Source organism: Rutidosis leptorrhynchoides, chromosome 6 (assembly GCF_046630445.1).
Source record: "Rutidosis leptorrhynchoides isolate AG116_Rl617_1_P2 chromosome 6, CSIRO_AGI_Rlap_v1, whole genome shotgun sequence".
Classification (NCBI taxonomy): Eukaryota; Viridiplantae; Streptophyta; class Magnoliopsida; order Asterales; family Asteraceae; genus Rutidosis; species Rutidosis leptorrhynchoides.
Window position 1 is genome coordinate 31,129,665 of NC_092338.1, and position 17,687 is coordinate 31,147,351.

Here is a 17,687-nt window from a genome sequence, read left to right on the forward strand (position 1 = left end):
CTTGGTCGTTAGATTTTCTGAACAGTCTCCAATTAAATTGGAACCAAAAGGGTCCTGCCTCTCCGTTGTCTGCCTGGCCACTTGTTTCGAAGATAAATTGACAAGAATCACACATGCTTAACAAGCAGAGAGTTTGTTGGTATAGGATTTAAAGTCGCCATTAAAGTAAACCCTTCTCAAATTAAACAAAATATTAATTATGGTTTTAATTTCTGTAGTTCCCAGTTCAAACTTAACCGACTACGAAGAAAGTGCGAATGGCAGTTGCTCTCCCACAACTTCGGAAACCGGCAAAGTTTTTCTTTATAAACCTAAAACAAATCTAAACCCTGATGAATCTCATCAAGACTTAATTCTTGATTCTTGTAGTCCAAGAAGCAGGATAATTTTATCTGACTTAGAGATTTCATTGCTTTTGGATAAGTTTTACTCAAATGAACCAGGATTCGACCCTCTTCACGATCCAAAAGGGAGGCCCAGTCTTAACGAACTCCTGATTATGGAAGATGAACTACGGGAAGAATATCCAACTATCTTCAAATATCCGGACTTGTTTGAATTTAATCCCAAAGAGATACGACACCCTAATAAAACAAAAGCTCCGTTTATTGGAAGTCTGTTAAATCCTAGCAGAAGGTTAGACATCTATAGAGCATTCATTAGGCACCTCTATTCCTCAGACTTCCCATTTTCAACATTTCAAATCAATCTGTTAAAAGAACTGCGTTCTCAGATACGTTCTCTTCACAAACTGTTAAAATAATGTGGGGATGACCTTTTCGTCAAGTATCAGGATGCAGAAATTGATTTCAAATTCGATTTAGAGTCATTCGTCAGTTTTCTCCCTCACTTCACCAATAAAGAAGTTTCTCCAATTCACATAAACCGTTATGTCTCGGCAATGATCTCTGAATTAGAATTTTGGATTGAAAGCAAGAAACCTAACCCTATTTCAACCTACGGAAACCGAGATTTCTTCTACTTTGATCCAGCCTCATTCCTCATCAAACGATTAATTGAAGCTTTTCCGGATTCTACCGAGGAAAGAATACATCAGAATTTCTTCACAAAAAGAAAGGAAATACATTCAGAACTCGTGCAAATCCTCACTATGTCAAAATTTCCATTTACAACTCCGCAAAGGAAGATCATTCAGGAAATATCTACAAATTTTGAATTTACTATCGGTGATCCTGACTGCGCGGAAGATCTTTTATTTCAAGACACAGTGTCAAAACTTCTTTTTGAACTTAATTATAGAGATACTGGACCAAGGGATGGAATTTCAAACACTAAGAAAGTTAAAAGGGCTTTGGTTAAACTTATGAATGATATCGGAGATTTACAGAAGCGCGAGTGCAAGATGTAAAGTGATTTCGAAATATTTTCAGTACACTCCTCTGATTTACTCTGGATGGTCAAAGAAGCTTTAAACTTGCCTTTCTTTCCACGTCATTTCTAGAATTTAGTTGTAGAACCTGTGTAATTTGAGTTTTTAATAAAAACAAAATATTTTAATTTTACTCCATGTATTTGTCTTTTCTCTTTTTTTAGATAGTTATATAAAAATAACCGGATTAAAATCCGAGGCAAAATTTTATTTATCTTTTCTTAAACCCTTTTAAATTTTAAAATCTTAAAAAGTTAAAAAATTTCGTGAGTCGGGTCGGGGAAATAAGCCCGCGCCACACGGGCCACTTTCTTTTCTCTTTTTCTTTCCTTTCTCCTTCTTTTTTCTTTCTTTTTGTGTTCTTCTTCTCCCCCTCCCTGGCTCCCCTTCGACGAGCACCACCACCACCATACCAACCTCAAAACTCAACCATTTTCAAGAAATTGAAGCTCAAATCTTATTCTCTCGTGCCTCCTAAACTCGATTCCATCGTCAATTTGGCATAAAAGTTACTATTTCTTGGTTAAAATTCGAATTTTCAAATTTTTTTGACTTTTTAGAAAAACTTTGTTTTTGACCCAATTTTGGATTCCTTTATGCTTAGATAGATAATGTGATTACTTTGTGTTAGTTTTTAGGCTTGATTGATGCATTTTAGATAGTTTTTGGCTCTCGATTCGCTAGTTGAGGTTTTAGGGTAGAATTTGGTGAAATTCTTGGAAATTTGATGTTTTGCTAGCTTAGTTGGGCTTAGTGATACATTAGGAATGTTTAGAAACTGATTTTGGAACAAAGTAGACTTGTTTGCTTGAATTTGGCATTTTGATCAAAACTACACGTAATTAGAATTACGGTTTTTCCTATAGTTAAAACGTTTTTAAAACTTAGGATTGCCTTAAAACTAGTTCAAATGATGATATCATTGATTTGCTCGTAAAAATGTAGCTTATTCCTTGATATTCCTTATTTTGTACATTTTGAACAAAATGAATATTTTTCGGATAAAATGCTTTAATCGTTGACTTTAAGATGTTATAGCTCAAGTTTGATGATTAAAAATAATTAAGGTAATTAAAAATGGTCATTAGAATCATTGTATGCTTATAAATCATCACATTTGGTTCAAAATTGCTCGTTACGACTAACTTGCTATAATTATTATTTTTAGCAATATTTATTGTAATTACGGGTACACTTTAAATTTTGCTTAGAAGTAAGTTTTTAGTTCGTTTGAATGTTGTTTGTGGTAATTTTGGCTATATTTGGCTATAACAGGAATTTGGAAAATGCCATTTTTAAAGCCCTCATTTCGAATTTTTTTCTTAATTTTTGGAACATAACCTATGTTACTTGATTTCTGCAGATGTCTAATCGTTTACAACACGAGTATGAGTTGCCCCATTATCTTCGCGGGCAAGATAACCCGGCTGATAATGAGCTGGTTAAGAGAGTTTGGATTAATCGGCATAAAGCGGGTAACAAATATATCAATTGGACGATCTTAGAACAATGTGGATGGGCCGATAAGCTTAGGATACTCTTAACCTTTCAAGCCCAGGGTAGAAAACACCAAGCCTGGCAACAGTTGTTTGAGTTAAATGAGATGACATACAATGAGCCGTATGCGGAATTTATGGCTACTTGGAGTTTTGATTCGGATGTTGACCAGGAAGATTCTAATGATCAAGAGTGTATCCATTTCCGACACCAAAACCACACATATAACCTAACTCTAGCACGGTTTGCGAGATACTTGGAGTTGTATAAACCTTCGCAGCTAAATCGGTCAATATTCAAGAGGGGATCCACCACCTTGAATAACATAGATCACCAAGCTTTTTGGCGCAATTACACCACTGATAATGGGCCATGGAAATAGAGTAAAAAGACATCCAAATTCGCCAACCCCGTACACCGAATCCTCCACCACCTCATCACCAAAACCCTCCACCCTAAAGCCCAACATGGCGGCGCTGTTACGATTGGCGATATACGCCTGATGCACGCCATGATACATAACCAAAATATGCAGGTATCATATCTCCTGGCTCAGGCTCTCACTAATGAGAAGAATTCGGCAAGAACAGTTGTGCCGGTTTTAGGGGGCGTTGTTACTAAGCTGCTTCGTAGAATGCGTGTCTTGGGAGATGTAGAATGATTTAACTATAGGATCGGGCCATGTCAGAGGAAATAGGGTATAAGCTGCTGAGCTACTGGGATTATATTCGTGTTGAGGGTGAACAGTTAATCATTCAGGCGAATCCAGAGATACCTGGTTCTGAAGATCAGACAGTGCCAGGGGTGAGAGTACAGGGTTTCAGACCAGATACGAGGATACGAGACAGTAGTAGGCGGCGAGGTTCTCAGGAACCAAGGGATGAGGATGATCCCACAGCGCATGGACTACCCACTGACACCCGCCGACACTCATCAGTTGGGGAGGGTGATCGGCCACGGTATTCGCCATACCAGTATCACATGGGAGACCTACCAGGGCATGAGAGTTGGTTTACCCAACATGGGATCCTTCAGAATTTGGATCATTTTGCCCACTATGCAGGCAGACAGCTCCACGTCCCGCCATACCCTCATGAGTACCCAATACTAGAATCCCACCGTGATCCCAGGGGAGCAGGCCCAAGCCACCAGTTTTTAGGTCCTCTACCTCCACCTACACATCACTACACGCAGCGTACAGTTATCACGTCTACACCTCCACCGCCACCTCCACAGAACACCTTGTAGGTACATTCTTGTTGAGCATTATTTCCACTTGAACCTCCAGCTTGACTCGCATTAGCTTGCACTCTCCGTGCCTCAGCAGCGGCCAAAGCTTCATTAACCCTTTGACTAATCATCTCGTCAACTTGAGCGTCAGTAAAAGTCCTTCGTGTTTGCATTATCCTTCATGATAATCAAAAAGAGACCATCAATTACTTAGAGTAATATATACAAAATAAATAGTAGTGATTGTACATAATGGCACAATTAAGGAAATGAACTAAACTTCATAATAATAAAAGCCTTTTCCATTAGCATTTTATAATTACAAAACTTGGGTAATATCTACCCATTACAGTTCACTTAGATAATTTGCTAGTACAAGTTAAGTCACTACTACTATTCCTATATATATCCGATTAGGTAATAGATAATCAAAATTTACTAATGTCGTACAACACTAGTAGGGATCACTACAATCTCCCAAAGCAATCTAAGATCTCCATTGGCGATCTTGAGCTAACATTTGCAAGTCTGCTAAATGCATCGCCTCCATAGCACCCAACCTTGAATCAAAATCAATCATGTTACGCTCCATTCTATCAACATTACCTACATATCGCTCCATCCACTGCCTAATGAGCTCTACCCTAGCATAAAGGTTATCATAGTCATCCCTAAGCCCATTGATAGAAGCCTCTAATGCCTCTTGCTTATCGGAATCATATAACGTTTGAACAGCATGAAATACCCTAGAAATACGGTTATCAAGACGGTGAATTCGAGAAATAACGGTAAAAAGAGTGTCCCTAACAGTTTGGCCAGTCAAGACATCAACACCTCCTCGGGATGGTGGAACGTGCACCTCATGATAAGGTGTACCTTCCTCATGTACCCAAGAGGAAATCATGGTTCTAACCCAACCCCAACGTCTCCAAAATGACTGGTAAACATTCGCGTCTTCGTCAGAGCTATCATCACCAGTTGAGCTTGAGTTCACTATCGGGTCGGGATAGTAGTTGGAAGACATCGAGCTTTGTGAGGCAGCCATCTTAAGTCATCACACAAAAACATACAAGTTAACATATAGAAGTTTCGGTAAGCAAAATGACAACAAAAGACCAAATACGTGAAAGACGGAAAATGACTCCGTTATAGACCCGACTCACTAATGCATCCTAGAATCTTAGACACACTAATGCAGTCCTGGTTCCCTATAACGTGGGCTCTGATACCATGTCTGTCACGACCCCATTTTGATCCCGAAATGTGACGTGATAGGTGTCCCAGTTATAGTTAACGATTTCTAAAGACGACAGCGGAAACGTTTTTATTTCAACACACAAGTACAAGTTTTGAGTTACATGTCGGGACTTAAAAGTAAAGTACAACAATTACAACCATAACATAACAAAGTACAACACTTAAACATAGTGCATGATGATTTATTTTTAAAATGATGTCCCGACATCCTGACGACATCCCAAAAGCCAACCTGAATGTATGCGGACTCCTGCTTAAGGACCTGAGAAAACACATGCTTAAAAACGTCAACAATAATGTTGGTGAGATCATAGGTTTAATGTATATAAATGTATGGACCATAAGATTTTCAAGTATAAATAGTTGTAAATATATTCTAAATAAACATGAGCTCCCGATATCGAACTTAACAATCAAGAACCCGAAATCATGTAGCCTCACTTAGCTAGAGCTACAAAGTCGAAGGTTATGCATCCGCTAGCCTGAAGACTATGCCGGATGTGAGGAGTCACCCTCAAATAGATCTATCCACATTATTCGCGTTTACCATAAATAAGTAATTAACGATATCAGAATCGGGGTTTAAGCTAAGTCACAAACTCAACACAATAGAATATAGTTTTAAGCACTTATGTCCATAATGTAAAACATAAAAGAAGCATGTTTCTTATCCCAAATTAGTAAGTTTGCTAGAAGCAAGTAAAATGGGACTATGATACTCACAGATGATGTTATGCGGTATAAAGCTTGGATTTGTGGTTTAAGTACTTTGATGTACTTCGAGCTCGGGACCTAAATACATAAGTTAAGGTCAGAGGTGTGTTATTACTAACATTAGTAATACTAATGATTTGATTTATGTTCAAATGTAACATAGTGTACTCGGCTTTTAAAAGACGGTTTCTCGGTTTACAAGTTAAGGTTTCTATGTGGACTGATTTTACAAGTAGTTTTAGAAGTTGATTTCTTATTTAAAAAGTAGTGATATAAGGTAATTATTATTTTATATGTGAAGGTATATGTGTTGGAGGTCTAAAAATATAAGATTTCTAATTTATATCATAAAAGTGAATTTTATAGAATTATTTTACTACAAGTGGACTGTTTTGACTAGTTTAAAGTTTAATATCACTAAAAATAGTAAATTAACTTATTTAGACTTATGCTTTTGAAGTCTTACTCCAATATAGTTATATTTTAGTTCAAAAATTCGTTTTGCTCAGAAAACATAAGTTGTGTACGTTTTCTCTATATTCTAAGTGGTGACAGTTTCAACAAGTTTAAAACCCATTATTTAAATGTACAAGACCATATCCTAATCATTTCTTAAGCTTTTTATATGATTCCAAAGCCTAACATGTTCTATTTTTAGTCTATTTTATAATGAAAATCTCCTAAGTTTTCATATCTAAACTTTGGTACCTCATTTTTGGTGATACATGTGTGTTGGACAGATTCTGTCCAAATCAGTACCCATAAAAAGTAAAAATACAAAAGAAATACTTAAACTACTTTATAAATCATGGGATTTTTATAGAAAGTCTAGGACTCATAAAAGTTTAAGAATCTCAAAAATTCCAGTAGAAAAAGTGAGTATAAGTATTTTCTAAAAATTCCAGCAAATGAAGACTGATTTGGTTTCTTTGTAAGTTAAGAACTAACTAGTAATCTTAATACATTTTAGCTATATCCCTTTTCATTTTAAGTTTATTTTAGGTTGTTAAACATATGTAAAACATATTTTTAGTTACTTATGATCAAGATTAGAGTTAGCCATGTAATCATCATTGAGTGTTTTTAACACTCTAGATTAAGCTTTTACACCCATTTCTCTTGAAAGTAACTTGGTAAGAAATAAAAGTAGTGTTCTTGGTAATTATACCTTGAGTAATGATGATGTATGAGTTGATGAAGATGAACAAAGAAGAAAGAAATGGCTGTAACTTAGAGAGGATTTAGTGAATGATTAAGATTAGTAAGTGAGTTCAAGAGTTACCAATTTGATCTTATGGGAATGATGATGATGGCATGTAACATGGAGAAGAAAAAGAGGTTAAATGACTAAGCACACTTACTAGCTAATCATGCATGGAAGTGACATGTGTATGTAATGTGGCATAAGGAGAAGAAAAGAGAAGATGACTAATCAATCCTTACTTAGTTAATTATGCATGGAAATGACAAGTGTTTGTTATATTTGCATGTAATTAGTGCTAATTAAGTAATGTTAATTACATGTAGTCTTTTGGTTAATCTTAGATTAGTTTAAGTTTAGATGTAAGTATATAATTAGGTGTTATAATCTTGAGTAAGACTTAGTTAATGACTAATGTTGTAGTATTTTACTAACTAGATGGATTAAGGATGATTACTTAATCAATAATACTTGATCATGTTATATACTTAATTTCACAAGTATACAAGTGTGTAGTTTTTTTCAAGTCTTATGATTTATGGTGGTAAACTAGGGTTTCTAGGGATTGTGTATATGTATAACAATCCTCGATCAATCAAGACTTAAATGTAAAACCAGGGTTATACAAACCCTAAAATAAATCAAGACGTATTTTATTAAATATATTAGTCAAGAAAAAAAAAATTCTAATTTTGAAAGGTTAGATTAAATAACCTAGTAGAAAAAGTTAGGGTTATGACATTACCCACCCGTTAATAAAAATTTCGTCATCGAAATTTAGGTGGTACTTGACGTTTGTGTGATATCGGTGAAAAGATGTGGATACTTCCGCCTCATGTGGTCCTCCCGTTCCCAAGTAAACTCTGGTCCTCTACGAGCATTCCAACGAACTTTGACAATCGAAATACTACTATGCTTCAAGCGCTTAACTTCGCGATCCATGATCTCAGCTGGTTCCTCGATAAAATGAAGTTTATTGTCTATACGAATCTCTTCCAACGGAATAACGAGACTGTCGTCGGACAAACACTTCTTTAAGTTTGAGACATGAAAAGCATCATGGATACCACTCAATTCTTGCGGTAGTTTCAAACGATATGCCACAGGACCAATCCTTTCAATTATCTCGAAAGGTCCAACATATCTCGGGCTTAGTTTTCCTCGCTTCCCAAATCGAATCACGCCCTTCCAGGGAGACACTTTAAGCATGACTTTATCTCCTACCTGAAATTCTAAGAATTTTCTTCGAACATCAGCATAGCTCTTTTGTCGGCTCATGGCAGTCTTCAATCTCTCTTGAATCTGAAAGATTTTCTCTGTAGTCTCATGTATGATTTCTGGACCAGTGAGTTGTCTGTCACCCACTTGACTCCAACATAGAGGCGATCTACATTTTCTACCATAGAGAGCTTCAAATGGTGCGGCTTTAATACTCGCGTGATAACTGTTGTTATATAAAAATTCTGCTAATGGTAGATATTTATCCCATCCATTACCAAAATCAATAACACATGCCCGTAGGTTTGGATGGTCCTTTCATTTTGTCCGTCAGTTTGTGGATGGTAGGCGGTACTCATGTCCACACGAGTTCCTAAAGCTTCTTGTAAAGATTGCCAAAATCTTGACGTGAATCGACTATCACGGTCGGATATAATAGAGACAGGCACTCCGTGTCTTGAAATAACTTCTTTCAAATATAATTGTGCCAATTTCTCCATCCTATCCGTCTCTTTCATAGGTAGGAAATGTGCAGACTTAGTGAGACGATCGACAATCACCCAAATAGTGTCGTAACCACTCACGGTTCTTGGTAGCTTCGTTATAAAATCCATGGTTATTCTTTCTCATTTCCACTGTGGGATTTCCGGTTGTTGTAACAACCCTGACGGTTTTTGATTCTCCACTTTTACTTTCGCACAAGTCAGACATTGGCTCACATAAGTGGCAACGTCAGCTTTCATGTTAGGCCACCAATAAAATTCCTTGATATCGTGATACATTTTCCCAGTTCCAGGGTGAATTGAGTATCTCGTCTTGTGCGCTTCATCTAACACAAGTTTTCTTAATTCACCATACTTTGGTACCCATAGACGTCCTGCAAAGTATCGGGTCCCATCACCCTTTACTTCAATTTGCTTAATCAATCCTTTAATCACCTCATCCTTCCAATGTTCCTCCTTCACAGCTTCTAACTGAGCATCTCAGATTTGCGAAACAAGATTTGCACGAATAGTTATATTCAGTGCTCTAACTCGAAGAGGTTTAATCTTTTCCTTTCGACTCAATGCATCGGCAACCACGTTAGCCTTCCCAGGATGATAACGGATTTCGTAGTCATAATCATTCAACAATTCAACCCAACGCCGTTGTCGCATATTTAATTGTTTCTGATCAAAAATATGTTGAAGACTCTTGTGATCCGTAAATATAGTGCATTTAGTTCCATACAAATAATGTCTCCACATTTTAAGGGCAAAGACAACAGCTCCCAATTCTAAATCATGAGCTGTATAGTTCTGTTCGTGCACCTTCAGCTGTCGTGATGCATAAGCAATGACCTTCTGTCGCTGCATCAAAACATATCCAAGTCCTTGACGCGAGGCGTTACAATAAACCACAAAATCTTCATTTCCGTCAGGTAAAGATAATATGGGTGCAGTAGTTAGTTTATGCTTCAATTGTTGAAATGCAGACTCTTGTTCATTTAACCATTCAAACTTCTTTCCTTTGTGAGTCAGTGTAGTTAAAGGTTGCGCAATCTTCGAAAAATCTTGGATAAACCTTCGGTAATATCCAGCAAGACCTAAAAATTGTCTCACTTGAGTTGGAGTCTTAGGAACTTCCCAGTTGCCAATAGCGTCGATCTTGGCAGGATCAACATGAATACCTTGGCTACTAACCACGTGACCCAAAAATTGTACCGACTGCAACCAAAAATCACACTTTGAAAACTTGGCGTATAATTGCCCTTTCTCTAGCAATCCAAGAATTATCTTCAAGTGTTCTTCATGTTCTTCTTTACTTTTAGAGTAGATCAAAATATCGTCGATGAATACGATAACAAACTTGTCCAAATACGGCTTACACACACGGTTCATGAGATCCATGAATACCGCAGGTGCATTAGTCAAACCAAATGACATGACTAAGAATTCGTAATGTTCATATCGCATCCTAAAAGCTGTCTTAGGAATATCATCCTCCTTGACCCTTAACTGATGATAACCAGATCTCAAATCAATCTTCGAATATACACTAGATCCTTGTAGTTGATCAAACAAATCATCGATCCTCGGTAGTGGATACCGATTCTTAATCGTCAATTTATTCAACTCTCGATAATCTATGCACATCCTCATAGATCCATCTTTCTTCTTTACGAACAAGATAGGAGCACCCCAGGGCGATGAACTAGGTCAAATAAATCCCTTATCCAACAGTTCTTGTAATTGGTTCGACAACTCTTGCAATTCTGAAGGTGTTAATCGATACGGTGGTCGAGCAACAGGTGCAGCTCCCGGAATTAAGTCAATTTGAAATTCAACTTGTCTATGTGGAGGAAGACCAGGTAAATCTTCAGGAAAAACTCTAGGAAAATCCTTTACTACCGGTACATCCTCAAGTCGCTTCTTCTCCGACTCCATCACCTTTACGTGCGCGAGGATGGCTTGACATCCTTTTCTTAAATATTTTTGAGCCTTCATGCAAGAAATGATGTTGAGTTTTGCGCCACTCTTTTCTCCTTGAACTACCAAAGTTTCACCATTCGCGAGAGGAATACGAATGGATTTCTCCGTGCAAGCAATGTTCGCATGGTTCTTAGATAACCAATCCATACTAATAATAACATCAAAACTACCTAACTCAACAGGCATAAGATCGACTTCAAATAGTTTATCAGCTAACGTTAGAGCACAACCTTGAAAGATCTTATCTACTTTCAAAGTTTTGCCATTAGCCAATTCTATGATATACTTAGTATCTAAAGCAGTTGGAGGTACGTTAATTACGGTACTAAAGTACTTAGAAATAAAACTTCTATCAGCACCACTATCAAATAGTACATAAGCAATGCAGTTGTTTAGAAGAAATGTACCCGTGACTAAATCAGGATTTTCACGAGCTCCTTTTGCCAAGATATTAAATGCTCTACCTTTTGCATTTCCATCCTTCTTGGCATTCGGACACTGATTCTTCATGTGTCCCACTTGTCCACATCCATAACAAGTTTTAGGTTTGTTTCCAGTTGGCTGTGCGAGATTGACTCTACAATCTTTGGACATATGCCCTACCTTTTTTCACCTATCACAAACAATAGTACAAGCTCCATAATGATGCTTATAACATCGATTGCAATAAGGTTTCTTGGCATTATAATTCTTCTTGGCATTGGCATTCTCAAACTTGGTGGTATCTTGTTTCTTCTGGTGAGAACTATTTCCTTGGTTCTCGTTCCACTTACGCTTACCGCCTTGAGTTTTTGTATCTGTTGTTGCTTCCAGGTTTTCATGACATGTAATCTGATCCATTAGGCCGTGTGCCATTCGAATAGCACTTTGGAGTGTTTCTGGTTTGGATGATGTTACATTACCTTAGATTTCTTTCGAAAGTCCCCACACATACCTTTCGATCTTCTTTGCTTCAGTAGTAACTAACTCTGGACATAATAGGGGAAGTTCTAGGAATCGTTTTGTATATCCCGTATTTTCATTCCCCTGAATTTTCAAATTCCACAATTCCATTTCTAGTTTCTGAATTTCGTTTCTTGGACAATACTCGCTGATCATTGCTTGTTTGAATTCTTCCCATGGTATTGCATATGACGCGTCCATTCCTGCAGGCTGAGCATAATTGTTCCACCATGTCAGGGCACCATCTTGAAGAGTACAAGTAGCAAACTTTACTCTATCCGTATTTGCACAGTTGCTTATTCGAAAGACTAACTCGAGCCTCTCAAACCACCTCATCAAACTAACCGGTCCTTTTATTCCAGTGAAAGTTTGAGGCTTGCCGTTGGAGAACTCCTTGTAGGTACATCCTTGTGGAGCATTATTTCCACTTGAACCTCCAGCTTGACTCGCATTAGCTTGCACTCTCCGTGCCTCAGCAGCGGCCAAAGCTTCATTAACCCTTTGACTAATCATCTCGTCAACTTGAGCGTCAGTAAAAGTCCTTCGTGTTTGCATTATCCTTCATGATAATCAAAAAGAGACCATCAATTACTTAGAGTAATATATACAAAATAAATAGTAGTGATTGTACATAATGGCACAATTAAGGAAATGAACTAAACTTCATAATAATAAAAGCCTTTTCCATTAGCATTTTATAATTACAAAACTTGGGTAATATCTACCCATTACAGTTCACTTAGATAAGTTTCTAGTACAAGTTAAGTCACTACTACTATTCCTATATATATCCGATTAGGTGATAGATAATCAAAATTTACTAATCTCGTACAACACTAGTAGGGATCACTACAATCTCCCAAAGCAATCTAAGATCTCCATTGGTGATCTTGAGCAAACATTTGCAAGTCTGCTAAACGCATCGCCTCCATAGCACCCAACCTTGAATCAAAATCAATCATGTTACGCTCCATTCTATCAACATTACCTGCATAATGAGCTCTACCCTAGCATAAAGGTTATCATAGTCATCCCTAAGCCCATTGATAGAAGCCTCTAATGCCTCTTGCTTATCGGAATCATACAACGTTTGAACAGCATGAAATACCCTAGAAATACGGTTATCAAGAAGGCAAATTCGAGAAATAACGGTAAAAAGAGTGTCCCTAACAGTTTGGCCAGTCAAGACATCAACACCTCCTCGGGATGGTGGAACGTGCACCTCATGATAAGGTGTACCTTCCTCATGTACCCAAGAGGAAATCATGGTTCTAACCCAACCCCAACGTCTCCAAAATGACTGGTAAACATTCGCGTCTTCGTCAGAGCTATCATCACCAGTTGAGCTTGAGTTCACTATCGGGTCGGGATAGTAGTTGGAAGACATCGAGCTTTGTGAGGCGGCCATCTTAAGTCATCACACAAAAACATACAAGTTAAAATATAGAAGTTTCGGTAAGCAAAATGACAACAAAAGACCAAATACGTGAAAGACGGAAAATGACTCCGTTATAGACCCGACTCACTAATGCATCCTAGAATCTTAGACACACTAATGCAGTCCTGGTTCCCTATAACGTGGGCTCTGATACCATGTCTGTCACGACCCCATTTTGATCCCGAAATGTGACGTGATAGGTGTCCCAGTTATAGTTAACGATTTCTAAAGACGACAGCGGAAACGTTTTTATTTCAACACACAAGTACAAGTTTTGAGTTACATGTCGGGACTTAAAAGTAAAGTACAACAATTACAACCATAACATAACAAAGTACAACATTTAAACATAGTGCATGATGATTTATTTTTAAAACGACGTCCCGACATCCTGACGACATCCCAAAAGCCAACCTAAATGTATGCGGACTCCTGCTTAAGGACCTGAGAAAACACATGCTTAAAAATGTCAACAATAATGTTGGTGAGATCATAGGTTTAATGTATATAAATGTATGGACCATAAGATTTTCAAGTATAAATAGTTGTAAATATATTCTAAATAAACATGAGCTCCCGATATCGAACTTAACAATCAAGAACCCGAAATCATGTAGTCTCACTTAGCTAGAGCTACAAAGTCGAAGGTTATGCATCCGCTAGCCTGAAGACTATGCCGGATGTGAGGAGTCACCCTCAAATAGATCTATCCACATTATTTGCGTTTACCATAAACAAGTAATTAACGATATCAGAATCGGGGTTTAAGCTAAGTCACAAACTCAACACAATAGAATATAGTTTTAAGCACTTATGTCCATAATGTAAAACATAAAAGAAGCATGTTTCTCATCCCAAATTAGTAAGTTTGCTAAAAGCAAGTAAAATGGGACTATGATACTCGCAGATGATGTTATGCGGTATAAAGCTTGGATTTGTGGTTTAAGTACTTTGATGTACTTCGAGCTCGGGACCTAAATACATAAGTTAAAGTCAGAGGTGTGTTATTACTAACATTAGTAATACTAATGATTTGATTTATGTTCAAATGTAACATAGTGTACTCGGCTTTTAAAAGACGGTTTCTCGGTTTACAAGTTAAGGTTTCTATGTGGACTGATTTTACAAGTAGTTTTAGAAGTTGATTTCTTATTTAAAAAGTAGTGATATAAGGTAATTCTAATTTTATATGTGAAGGTATATGTGTTGGAGGTCTAAAAATATAAGATTTCTAATTTATATCATAAAAATGAATTTTATAGAATTATTTTACTACAAGTGGGCTGTTTTGACTAGTTTAAAGTTTAATATCACTAAAAATAGTAAATTAACTTATTTAGACTTATCCTTTTGAAGTCTTACTCCAATATAGTTATATTTTAGTTCAAAAATTCGTTTTGCTCAGAAAACATAAGTTGTGTACGTTTTCTTTATATTCTAAGTGGTGACAGTTTCAACAAGTTTAAAACCCATTATTTAAATGTACAAGACCATATCCTAATCATTTCTTAAGCTTTTTATATGATTCCAAAGCCTAACATGTTCTATTTTTAGTCTATTTTATAGTGAAAATCTCCTAAGTTTTCATTTCTAAACGTTGGTACCTCATTTTTGGTGATACATGTGTGTTGGACAGATTCTGTCCAAATCAGTACCCATAAAAAGTAAAAATACAAAAGAAATGCTTAAACTACTTTATAAATCATGGGATTTTTATAGAAAGTCTAGGACTCATAAAAGTTTAAGAATCTCAAAACTTCTAGTAGCAAAAGTGAGTATAAGTATTTTCTAAAAATTCCAGCAAATGAAGACTGATTTGGTTTCTTTGTAAGTTAAGAACTAACTAGTAATCTTAATACATTTTAGCTATATCCCTTTTCATTTTAAGTTTATTTTAGGTTGTTAAACATATGTAAAACATATTTTTAGTTACTTATGATCAAGATTAGAGTTAGCCATGTAATCATCATTGAGTGTTTTTAACACTCTAGATTAAGCTTTTACACCCATTTCTCTTGAAAGTAACTTGGTAAGAAATAAAAGAAGTGTTCTTGGTAATTATACCTTGAGTAATGATGATGTATGAGTTGATGAAGATGAACAAAGAAGAAAGAAATGGCTGTAACTTAAAGAGGATTTAGTGAATGATTAAGATTAGTAAGTGAGTTCAAGAGTTACCAATTTGATCTTATGGGAATGATGATGATGGCATGTAACATGGAGAAGAAAAAGAGGTTAAATGACTAAGCACACTTACTAGCTAATCATGCATGGAAGTGATATGTGTATGTAATGTGGCATAAGGAGAAGAAAAGAGAAGATGACTAATCAATCTTTACTTAGTTAATTATGCATGGAAATGACAAGTGTTTGTTATATTTGCATGTAATTAGTGCTAATTAAGTAATGTTAATTACATGTAGTCTTTTGGTTAATCTTAGATTAGTTTTAAGTTTAGATGTAAGTATATAATTAGGTGTTATAATCTTGAGTAAGACTTAGTTAATGACTAATGTTGTAGTATTTTACTAACTAGGTGGATTAAGGATGATTACTTAATCAATAATACTTGATCATGTTATATACTTAATTTCACTGTAGTTTTTTTCAAGTCTTAGGATTTATGGTGGTAAACTAGGGTTTCTAGGAATTGTGTATATGTATAACAATCCTCGATCAATCAAGACTTAAATGTAAAACCAGGGTTATACAAACCCTAAAATAAATCAAGACGTATTTTATTAAATATACTAGTCAAGAAAAAAAAATTCTAATTTTGAAAGGTTAGATTAAATAACCTAGTAGAAAAAGTTAGGGTTATGACATGAGACCAGATTGAGAAACCCGTCGAGGCCATGCACCAACGTCATCTATTCTCCACCTTACCCACCACCTCAGCCGTGACCATGTTTATTTTGGAACATTCGTATTATTACTTATGCTACATTATCTTATTTTTGTACGCCTGATTCCGAGCATGACTATCTTTATGTTTTAGTGTGTATGGTTTCTTTTAGAATAAATATTGCATGAATAAAATGTCACAAAAAAAACGACGATCGAGACCATACGAGATGGAAGCACGACTTGGAGCAAGGACGCTTTGAACAAGGATGACGTCGGCACCAGAATTGAAGAACCAATAATTAGCGAGCCATCCGACTACACCATAGGGGAGTACTACGTCTTCATCACCTTTTCAATAGAATATACGCAAACTACTATACCACTTTAAAAACTAAGTGTGGGATTGGCAACCTCACCAACATAAACTTTTAATAACAAAACACCTCTTTTTAAAATCTAAAGTGTGGGATACTCCGTATCCTTAACATTGAGGACAATGTTATTTTAAAGTATGGGATAGGAAATGTTGCACATAACGATTCTTGTAAAATCCTCAAGTTTTTCACAAAATTAAAACTTTCCGAATTATAAAACACTAAGGATGATAAAATTCTATAAAAGGTCAAAAAGTTTTTTTTGCTACAAAATAGACAAAAAGGGTAAAACAAGGTGGAAAACTTTTTGCGAAAATCAAAATCAATTTTCCAATCGAGCATTGCATAACGAAAGGCGCAATTCGACCTGCTATAATTGTTGTGAGGCAGCCCCAAATAAGGCTTTATAAAGCACTCATTTTTAGTGCTTCACTATACTTCCGTTGAGCGCGCCGATGTTAACATCTCGGAATCAGAACTTGCTCTTGATCTACATTTCGGAATCACACATTTTGACGAGGATGACTAAGTTAAAACCTCAGCTATCGTGAAGACAAAAACAACCTCCGCTACACACCTCCGTTTTCATTTTCACTCCACAAATCCATTCACCTTTTCTTATTTACTCTATCCGTTTCATAAATAAATAAATCCCGACTAAATCATTCTTTTTCGGGAAAACCCTCTACAAAATAGCACGAGAAAAATGCGAGCATCCAAGCCAAGTATCAAAGAAGATCGCCAAAAGGAGACCTCGAAGAGAAAAGCAAAAGATGCTTTCAAAAAAAAATAAAAATAAAAAATAAACTAGAGCAAAGTCTATGAATAAAGGTTATGAGAAAAGGTGCAGAACCAGAAAAGATTCGAGGAAAGAAACTCCTGGCAGTCAAAAAGAAGGATGCTCCCCAAAAAATTCCGGACAAAAAGCTGAAAGGATTATTAAAATCGATCTATCCAAAAGAAACTACTATCTATCAAAATCCTTCGCACTCTAGAAACTTCCAAATCCCCATCTCTTCACAATTCAAGCTGAGTCGATAACTGAAAATTCTCGCAAATAAGTGATGGAGATTTGAGTCTTGATCAAGCCTATGACGAAGAATGTAAG

The 17,687-nt window shown here is 36.3% G+C and overlaps 1 protein-coding gene across 1 annotated transcript; it reads right to left on the minus strand.

Annotated features, from left to right (window-relative positions):
• Positions 1 to 10,705: 10,705 nt before the first annotated feature.
• LOC139853528 (uncharacterized) lies at positions 10,706 to 11,572 on the minus strand. The gene has a single exon (XM_071842919.1). It carries the CDS (start codon positions 11,570 to 11,572, stop codon positions 10,706 to 10,708), a length of 867 nt encoding a protein of 288 aa, XP_071699020.1.
• Positions 11,573 to 17,687: the final 6,115 nt, after the last annotated feature.

Excerpts from the sequence above, each read along its gene's own strand:
- LOC139853528 (XM_071842919.1), bottom strand. The coding sequence starts at position 11,572 with ATGTCCAAAGATTGTAGAGTCAATCTCGCACAGCCAACTGGAAACAAA.